Source organism: Abrus precatorius, unplaced genomic scaffold (assembly GCF_003935025.1).
Source record: "Abrus precatorius isolate BTA unplaced genomic scaffold, Abrus_2018 Scaffold7, whole genome shotgun sequence".
NCBI lineage: Eukaryota > Viridiplantae > Streptophyta > Magnoliopsida > Fabales > Fabaceae > Abrus > Abrus precatorius.
Window position 1 is genome coordinate 7,350,215 of NW_020874417.1, and position 10,256 is coordinate 7,360,470.

The 10,256-nt window shown below is 29.5% G+C and overlaps 1 protein-coding gene across 1 annotated transcript; it reads right to left on the reverse strand.

Annotated features, from left to right (window-relative positions):
• Window positions 1-769: 769 nt before the first annotated feature.
• Window positions 770-3,048, reverse strand: LOC113871398 (homeobox-leucine zipper protein HOX11-like). Its single transcript, XM_027508493.1, has 4 exons — window positions 2,784-3,048; window positions 1,971-2,281; window positions 1,232-1,311; window positions 770-1,109 (listed from the first exon to the last, which is right to left on the reverse strand). Exons 1-4 carry the CDS (start codon window positions 3,046-3,048, stop codon window positions 770-772), a joined length of 996 nt encoding a protein of 331 aa, XP_027364294.1.
• Window positions 3,049-10,256: the final 7,208 nt, after the last annotated feature.

The window sequence follows — 10,256 nt, forward strand, 5'->3', positions numbered from 1 at the left end:
AAAAGGGTGTTAAAAACATGTTCCTCGGTGAGATGTGTCTACATTGACTATTGTTCTAGTCGAAAACTCATTTAAAACCCAGCTAAGTAATAATTAATGGCCTTGGCCAGAAGGTATCAATCTTACGATATATATCCTAATGGACTCAGCTTAATCACATATTTAAGGGAACCCTTTCAAATTTTACTGTCACCATCCTAACTATGATTGAATGAAACTGTGGTTTAAAGTGAGCATGATATCTTTAGAGGGATATGCAAAAGGTAGACAAAAGAAATTTATTTTTTTTCTTTCAAAATGATTGGGTTAATGGATGGTTTGATTTTCAATCTCTCAAGTACTTTAGCATCCTCATGGGACCAGGAATGACGTCTGGCCGTTAACAGCAAAATTATAATAATAATAATTATCAGTATGTTAAGGGTAGGAAGAAGGACATTTAAAGCTGTGATTGTGATCATTAATTAAAAGTTCACACTTTGTCATTATGGAAAATGATAATAAAGAAATGAAAATAAGGCTTAAAAAGGCCTTTCATTTCACAATTTCCCCACAAAAAAGTTTGGTGCATTCTAACCGATCCACAAAAAGGATCATTCTTTCAACCCAAAGTAATAAAACCAGAAAAATGAAAGAAAGATAAAGAAAGCCTAAACTATGTACAACAAACGGTAAATAGGGAAAGTGAATACTTTTGTCTTTGTCCTCCTATGATATAATGTTGAATATATTAAATGTGAAAAGACCCATCCATCCCCACATCATGAGATCATGAAGAGGCCATGTGATGGGCCTGGGCCTGATGTACTTGGGCCTGGCCATTAGAGAAGGGCAATGTTCTGGGCTTACTAAGAGATAACTCTGTCGGGATTTGAGAACCATTGTTAACGGTGGTGGTTGTGGTTGCAGTGCAGGAATTAGTGGCCACCCTTTCACAAGAGGGACACATGGTGAGTGTGGTAGCTGGAAGCTGCATGTAGAATGGCTGAGAAGTTTTTAAGGCTCTTAATTCTTGTAGTTCCTTCTGCAACCTCCTATTCTCTTCTGTCAGGGTCTCACAGCATCGCTTTAAATACTCACAATCCACTTCCGTTTGCTTCAACTTTGTCCTGCAATTAATAATCGCATTCCAAAATTAATCACAACATATTGCTCACAACACACAAGTTTTCCTTCATTTGCTTTTCCAAAAAATAATATCCACCAATAAGGTAATGACAATTCTTCTCACCTTGCCCTTCTGTTCTGAAACCATACTTCCACTTGACGAGGACGAAGATTCAATTGCTTCGCCAAAGCAAGTTTCTGCTTCTGCAGGCAATTTAAATTACAATAAATAAATAAACAATCAACGTTAAGACATGGAAGGATTTAACTCGTCATGTTAACGTCACATACAAAAATTTACTAATGCCTATACAGCTAACATTTAATTTAATTGTACCGTGTTTATTATAGTATGTCATGAAAAAATGAAGAGAGAATCTCATCCCATTTAACTTTATAATGTTTGGAAATATGTTAAAAATTTAGAGTGTACAGTTAACGTAGAGAGTTAAATCCAAAATAAAATTTATAATAGATATAAATTTTACATTAATTATCAAAAAATTAACAATTCTTATTTATATAATAATTTGTTATTAGAAAATGATATTAAAAATTTATAAACTATTTATATTAAATTTAAATGTAAACTTATGGGAAAAATTAACTGTGTTGAAATAAATATAAATATGTTTAAACATGCTATTAGTGTCTTAAGAATATTAGTTAAAAGTTAAGAAATAATAATTTTTTATTAAAAATAACAACAAAATGCATTAAAAACTATATAAACAAAAATATATTTATTTTTCCCTTGTATATTTTTCTTATTTTCAATAGCGTATACATCATATATAAGAGTGTCAAACCAATATTTCATGTTTCTAGTTAAAATTGAAAAAAAAAAGTTCATTTGGACTTACGGGATTGAGAGTGGTGTGTTCTTTGAAGCTTTCTTCGAGAAAAGCTGATTGTTCTTTTGAGAGTCTGAGTTTCTTGCGAGTTGAAGCGTTCTCGTCGTCATCACTCGCTCTAGAACTCGCTCTCTCGCCCTCACCCTCTTGCTCTCTCCTGTTTCTCCCTCCAAACTCCACATTACCATTCCTCATACTGAAATCCATCTGAAACGGTGACACCGCACTGTTAGGTGACGACAGCGACGTCCCCTCGTCGCCGTCTTCCGCCGCCCCGGCCCCCGGAAAAAGGTTCACGTCCAACACCCTCGCCGACCCGCCTATTATGAAAAATACCAACGACTTACTCTCGTTTCAAATCAAAACCAAATAATCAGGCAGGAAGCATCAAAATCTTATTTTGAAAAATAAAAAATCCTTTTTATCAGTTTTTCAAGATAACTTTATAAAAAAAATATTATTTCAATAAATGTTTAGTTTTAAGTTGTTATAAAATGTTAACCTTGATGTACAGTTGATGGCAGAGCTTACTGTCATTTTGATGTTTTTACTATCACTTTTATTTTTAAAAAATTATATAAAATATTCATATCATTAATAAAATTTTTAAGAATTTAAAATAATACATTAAAAGTTTATTCTTTTAATAAAATATCATCGTATTTAAAATAATTTTAAAAACAAAGGTTGATAAAAATGCAATTTACTTTCAACATGGTTCTAATATTTAAGTATTTATACAGAAAAAAAGAAGTAAGCTTTAATTTACTTTAAACATGATTTTTGTGAGCATGAAGAGGGAGAAAGGGAGAGAAAAATTACATGCTTGAGTGAGCCAAGGAATGGGAAGGTGAGAGGAAGAAGGTTGGGATCTTAGAACGGGAGTGAAAGGAAGAAGGTTGAGTTGAACAGGTGGATCTGAGGAACCCCTTCTTTCATCATCGCTTCTTTTGTCTTCTGAGGCTTTCCCTGCAGTGAAACTGGGTGCTATGCAGAACCCAGGTGGGTCTTTGGACCCTAAATTTGTTGCCTTATCAAGAAAAGTGAAAGCCTTTGACGTGTCTCCTAAGCTCAAAGCCAACTCCATCTTCAAAACAACAAGAATGAAAGGTACAAAGCTGTGTGTGTTATATATGTACCGACAGTGGGTGTTTTTCAAAGGAGAACAAAGAAAGTGGAGATTCGCTTGTTGTTGCAGAAACCCTCTCCCCTTCTTCTTTCTTTCTTACCCCAAAGACGACAACAACAACGCCTTTTTATTTGGGCTCGCTACCTTTGCCTTTGTGGGAGTAAAGATTTTGACCGACAAACACAGGTTGACAAAGCCACGTGAATCTATTTAAATATTCAACCCTTCTCATGCCTTCACCCTCCCCCACCACCACACACTACCAAGACCTCAGAATTTTCTTATTATATCAAATTACATTCCTTCACTTATTATACCAAAGGTTAATAGGTGTGAACAGTAAAGATAGTATGTGATATATATAGTTATAAAATCAATAATGCCATGAAAAAGAAAGAATGAAATAAGATGTATAAAGTAGAGGGAAATTTTGAAATGTAAGCGTTTTCTTTATATATATTTAACATTCAATAATGTTATTTTTCATATGAATTTTTTTATAAAAAAATGTTATTATTTTTTGTGGAAAGGATGAAAAAAGTAAAGTTAAAAATTAAGTACTATAGCATAACGAACTTTTATTTTTATTTTTTTATTTTAAGAGAAATCTATTTGCACCATTTAATATTTACTCCTATTTTATTAAATTATGCTTACCGTGTCCATTATATTCATAGCCTTGCATAATATGCTTGAAGAAAATCAAATGCTTCTTATATAGTATTTATTATTATAGTATTTTTCTGCATTTAGATTTTAGAAATGATAATATAAACTTTGTAGAGAATGTAGAATGAAGAAAAATAATCACACTGGTCAGAGAATAACAGCTGCAGATTCTATTAGTTATTTTCAAGTACTATTTTGGATACAATCTGATTAGCCTCAATTTATATGTTTTTATTCATGGTTTGGTGAAGCTGAATAGCTGATGTGTATCAATAAGCACAAGGTACATACTATATACTAAAACATAAAATAAAATGTTTAAGGAAATTCTATTCTAGTGTCATTTTATGGCTACGTACATTGTGTGTGACTCATGCAGGAAAAGTGGTATAAAAAAATGTGTAGTCAATTTTCAAATCAGTTTAAGCAAAAGAGAGCCTCCGTTTGCGCTCTAATTGAATGCGGATGCGTTTTCCTACTAACCAAAATTGACACAAATTTAAGAGGCTGCACCAAACCAAACAGGGTCCAAATAGCGTCATGATGACAAGGAGAAAATGATATATCATCTGAGAGACATGTCTGGGATTATAAACCTGCTCCTGTTGTCTTATTGATTAGCCAGTATGTATGTTGGCCTCTCATCTATCGTCGCCATCATGCTTATTCTCATTCTCATTATGCATGACAATATGATAAGAATGATTATTTGTCTTTGGTACCCAATACAGAATCATGTGGGCTATATCTATTAAGGCATAAACAGTTAAACGGTACTGTTTCAGTGTTTTCTTTTGCCGTTTAATTTTGCTCTCCTATGAATTAATAATAAGCCCAAAAATTTGTGAAAACAGACATATATTTTTCAATGCCTGATTAGCTTCGAGCTCAAGATTTTTCTGCTAGCTGTGAAACAATGCTATTATTTGTAAGGGACAAGATTTTTTAAAAGTATATCAAAACATTTACTAGTTTATTCTTAATTATTTTAAGATAAAATAAACCGTATACACTTCAACATATTTATTATAATTGATTTATTGAAAGAATATTTTAAAATTATAGTATTCCTCTAAAAAAAGTGATCTAAATATTTTGATTCTTAATTTTATAAATTTCTCTCTTTAATTTTTATTGTGCAAAACATCATTTATTTTAATTCTTAATCTTAGCAAAAATATATTATAAATATAAAAATAAATTAATATTTCATAACATTAAGATTAAAATGAATACTAGAAGTTTAGATAAATATATCATATATTTTGATCTTCTTAGTTATTTAAGTTATCTCCATCACTAACATGCTGTAGGCTGCTAAAACATGTTTGATTAAATAAAGATATTTTTTTATATTCTGTTAATGCCGATCGGTCAGCAGTGGCATATTTATTTAAGGTGATAACTAAAAAAAAAATAAGAAAAAAGATAAATGAGATAATTAACGTGAAATTATAAATATTATTCTAATTATTATAATGCATTCATTAAATAGATAAACCAACTAAATTTTACTATTTTTATGAAAGTTTTCTGCTTTCAATCTTAATTTGCGTTGGTTTAAGTAAGTAGATGAGTTGCATGATTTATGAAAAAGAGATTTAAAAGTTCTTTTATATCTTTTGAAGCATTACCAGCTCTATGATTAACATGTAAAAATAGATTAAATAGATGGTTAAAAAAAAGAAAAAAATTGATATCTAATGACAAAAAATCTTTAAAATGAAGGTCGAATGGAGTATGTACAATCAATTTGAAAAATACACTAAATTTTTCCTTATTTTTATTAACTTTTTGTTGAATTCAATTTGTTAAAGGTGGATAATTTTATTTTAGATGAATATTATATTAAAAATTCTAGTTTTACTAATTTAATTATTAGAATTAAGTTTAAATATTTAATAATAATAAAATTTTATAAAAAATATTTATTATATTTTTATATAATAATTATTTTATATTTTAATATTTACATTTAATTTTAAGAATTTAAGTAAAAAAATTATATTATTTTTTATAAAAAAAATTAAAATATATATTAAAATTTGAGAATGAATCTATTATAAATTTAAACCAAAGCGAGTGTTTCTGAAAGTAGGAGAAAAGATAAAACTAGAAAAAAAAGATGAAATTCTTTGAAATTCTTTATTAGTCAAAATTCAAGTTTAAAACTTATGTAATTAACTTCTTTTTTTTTTTTCTTTTGGTTAACTCCAAAACAAAATAATGGAACACCAAAAGAATTTACTGTTGAGCCGTATGAGCCAGGAAACTCTCAAGTACGGTTCTAAGGGAAGGAATTTACTCACCTATTCCGACCGAGGAGAACAGGCCATTCGACAGGGAGACTCTGAAATTGCGGAGTCTTGGTTTAATCAAGCCGCTGAATATTGGAAACAAGCTATAGCCCTTACCCCTGGTAATTATATTGAAGCACAGAATTGGTTGAAAATCACAGGACGTTTTGAATAAGAACACTCTGTTTTTTGTTTTTTTTTCTATTTTCTTATTTCATTATATATATATATATATTTCATTTATATTCTCTATAGAATATAAATAATATATATATATATATTTCATTTGTTATAATCTATTCACTCTATCAATAACCGAGCCGGATCTGGTGTATCATAGGGAATTGACTTTTTCTATTGATTCCTCCGGATTGGATCAAAAACCATTTTTGAATGAGGTATTCAAGATAATTATGTACTTACAAAATACCGTCTCAATTCATCCTATTTCATCAGATCCGGGATGTGATATGGTTCCGAAGGATGAACTGGACAGTTCCAATAAGATTTCATTCTTGAACAAAAATCCGTTTTTTGGTTTATTTCATCTATTCCATGACCGGAACAGGGGGGGATACACGTTACACCACGATTTTGAATCAGAAGAGATATTTCAAGAAATGGCAGATCTATTCACTCTATCAATAACCGAGCCGGATCTGGTGTATCATAGGGAATTGACTTTTTCTATTGATTCCTCCGGATTGGATCAAAAACCATTTTTGAATGAGGTATTCAACTCCAGGGATGAATCGAAAAATCAATCTTTATTGGTCCTACCTCCTCTTTTTTATGAAGAGAATGAATCTTTAACAGTAAAAAGTCATGCATTCATGGATTAACAAGCAATTAAAAACAATATATAAACTAATTGTAATTTAAAATCATAAATTTTTAAAATGAAAAAATTACTGAAATTGAATAATATATTAAAAAGAGAATGATTTAGTGATTAAAGAAAAACTTAGATAAAAATGAAAGAAGAAGAATGGGTGGAAGAAGAGAAGTTTTGGATATTGAAAGGGGGTGGTGGTCCCTCGCGCGTGGGTTAGCTTTAGATAGAAGTCGTAATTAAAAATAGGCACACAGAGGAAATGAGGGAGGGTCAGATATGTCATGCTTTTGGGATCATTGCAATAATTGAAGTCATGCAGGCTTTAATGATAAGCTGCAGAGAGAGAGATGCGTGAATTATTGGATGGGACCCTCCTTTCAGAAAACGAACCATGCCATAAAGTGATCCTCATGTAATAATTCTCCATGGAAATCGAATGTGAAAATACCCACACTCCCCCACCTCCAACCGTGAACATATCAATTATCATACCCTTCTCCCTCTCTCTCTCTCTCTCTCTCTCTCTCTCTCTCTCTCTCTCTCTCTCTCTCCTCATTCTTCCTCAATCATGCATTAGATTCTCTCCTTCTATATTTGGATCTTAGTATATTAATTCATGTCTTTAAGAATTAAATTGCTTTTTCTTTAATTTCATTACTATTTTATCAAATTTTATTTTCTAGTGTCACTGCCAGACCCAGTGACCTGGTCAAACAACGAAACAATCTCCACCCAAGAAATCAAATTGGTACGTTTCAATCTACTAGATACTAACGAATCAATCTTGGGGTGAAAATATATATTTTGGGTTTGACTTTCAAAACCACGCTGCATGGAGAGGATCGAGATTGGTGGCTTGATTATTATCTTAATTATTCTCAACCTACCTATGTATCAATCATAGAGTTTAATTAAATCCAAGTTCTTTGATTAGTGTATGATCAAATATAAATAAGCTACTTGTAGTTGTACGTAGGAAGTGGATAAGTGAATATACCAGTTCAACATTAAATAAATGGCATTGTTGTCTGATTAAAGGTGTTTATTAGACCAAAAAAAATTCCTGATCAAGGTCACGTTCTTCTTTGTTGACTTTGAAATGAAACTACATAGTATATATAGATAGTTCAAAATAATGTTGCTGGTTATGCGTTTGCTGTCATATAAGACCAATTAATTTGTATATTAATATTTTTGCAATACCCGTCAATAGTCAGGTCTTCAAGTGGGTTAAGACGTGAATATATGTCATTTTCTACATGCATACTTTATAAGTGTGAATAGATTATATATTTCTTTTTCCAGATTAATTTATAATACCGTATAATGCAGCCCATAGCATGGTCAAGTTTAAGCTAGCAAAAAGATAAGAACAGAGAACTAGAAGCAACACAAGATTAAGTGGATTATTCTGTAAGTGGAAAGAAAAGAAACAGATAAATTAATAAATTAAGGACCCAAAGGATGTTTAGAGAGCCACATGGGCATTCATATAATAGCAACAGGGCTTAAGAAAATTGATGTGATGACCTAAATCTTTCACGTGTGAACACCACTTGTCATGTTTACTGAGTAAAGGTCTCGGGTATTTAATGCTCACGCTGATGCTCTAGATATTACCTCGTCTTCTCTTAAATTGGAAGGAACATTACACATACCTACCTCAATGGCATAATTAATACCAAAGAAACTGATTAATTTAAACAACCCAATTTTTTTATGCTAAAATCGTAAACATATATATTTTTCCTTATAAAAGCACATAATAAATACCTAATAAATAATTTTTTTTAAAATTAAAATATTTAATATTATTAATATATTAAGTTTTATAATTTCTAATAAAAAAATTTATACAATTTTTTATTGTGTATTTTTAGTCATGAACTAGAAAAATGTAGCATAATATTTTTTTTTTATACTAGGAAGTTTTAAGAAATTTTTTCAGCACAAAATGTTTCCTACAATGACAAAATGCAATATAACTCTTTGCGATCGTATATAAAAAGATGTTATTTTTAATTAAAATAAAAAAAAGTTATGAAAATAAAATATTAATTTTGATTAACATAATACCAATAATGCAATATTTTATTTAAGTTTTATTTTTTATTTAAACTGTTTCTGAACAAGAATTAGAAATGTCTTTATCCACGCAAAGAATCACATGAATATTTGAAAAATTTCCATGAAAGTTTCATATGTTTAATTTTTACCGAAAACATACAGGCATGGCGATTGTGTACTTAGTAAAAGAACCAAAGATAATTATCCAATTATAAAAGGTAAATTATCTCGAATGGAAATTAATAAAGGAACAATTGTCATGCAAAAAGGCTTAATTTAGATTTTATGTCGTTTTGATTGATAGGCAAACAGGTAATCGAAAATAAAAGTAAAATTATTACTTTTATATTCTGATTGTTAATTTAGGTTTTTTACACAATAATTTTATAAATTTGTTCGATGGAAGCTTGAATTTTTAATATTTTAATCAAATTTAATATGCACATTACTCACTTATGTGCAATCTGCTTTAGAAAACTAAGAGTCTATTTGTTTGTGTTGTAAACTCCATTTTCAGAAAATAAGATTTTCCTTTTAAAAAAAAGTACGTTACAGTGATTTGAAACTCATGAAACCACGTTTTATTTGTTATAAGCAAGATTAAACCATTTAATTTTTGAAGGTATAAAATTTAAATCAGTTAAGGATGCGAGATTTCCCTCAAATTAATAAGTTCATATCTAGATATACTTCTTGAAGACGTTTTAATCATAACTTATAAATAATTATTAATTAGAGAATATATATATAAAATGTATTGTATAAATGTATTGTATATGAATTTATTAATTTTGGAAATGTATAAAATTATTTTTCAAAATGTCATTTTAAGTATAACTCGTCGTTCCAGATGAATAAGAAATATCAAATATATAGTTAATTGTTAGACTTCTATAGAATTATGTCCAAAAATAGGTACAGTTTTTAGGAGAGTAATTAAAAATTAAAAGTAAAAGTTTAATTAAAAATGTAAAAAGATACTTAGTTTAATAATTGTTTATAGATTTTAATATTTTATTATTTATTAATTCTTTAAATATTACAATTAGGATACTAGTTCGTAAAATCCTTGTTAATTAATTACATGTCCTTAGAACTGCATGCTATTCTACAGCCAAAATGTACTATAACTATGGCCTAAGCATGCAATTTTGGAGTTGAGAACTTAGACGAAGAGGAATTCCTTTCTAAAACTTTATTTGGAAATTTGGAAGAAAATAAAAAAAAAAATGTGTATAAAACTTTTCAAAAACTTCAAAATATGAGATTATAGGAGTTTTTGGAGAGTATATAAACCC

Excerpts from the sequence above, each read along its gene's own strand:
- LOC113871398 (XM_027508493.1), bottom strand. The coding sequence starts at position 3,048 with ATGGAGTTGGCTTTGAGCTTAGGAGACACGTCAAAGGCTTTCACTTTT. Across the intron at positions 1,312-1,970 it reads AACACACCACTCTCAATCCC|AAGCAGAAACTTGCTTTGGC; the intron begins GTAAGTCCAAAT and ends AATTGCCTGCAG. Across the intron at positions 1,110-1,231 it reads TTTCAGAACAGAAGGGCAAG|GACAAAGTTGAAGCAAACGG; the intron begins GTGAGAAGAATT and ends TATTAATTGCAG.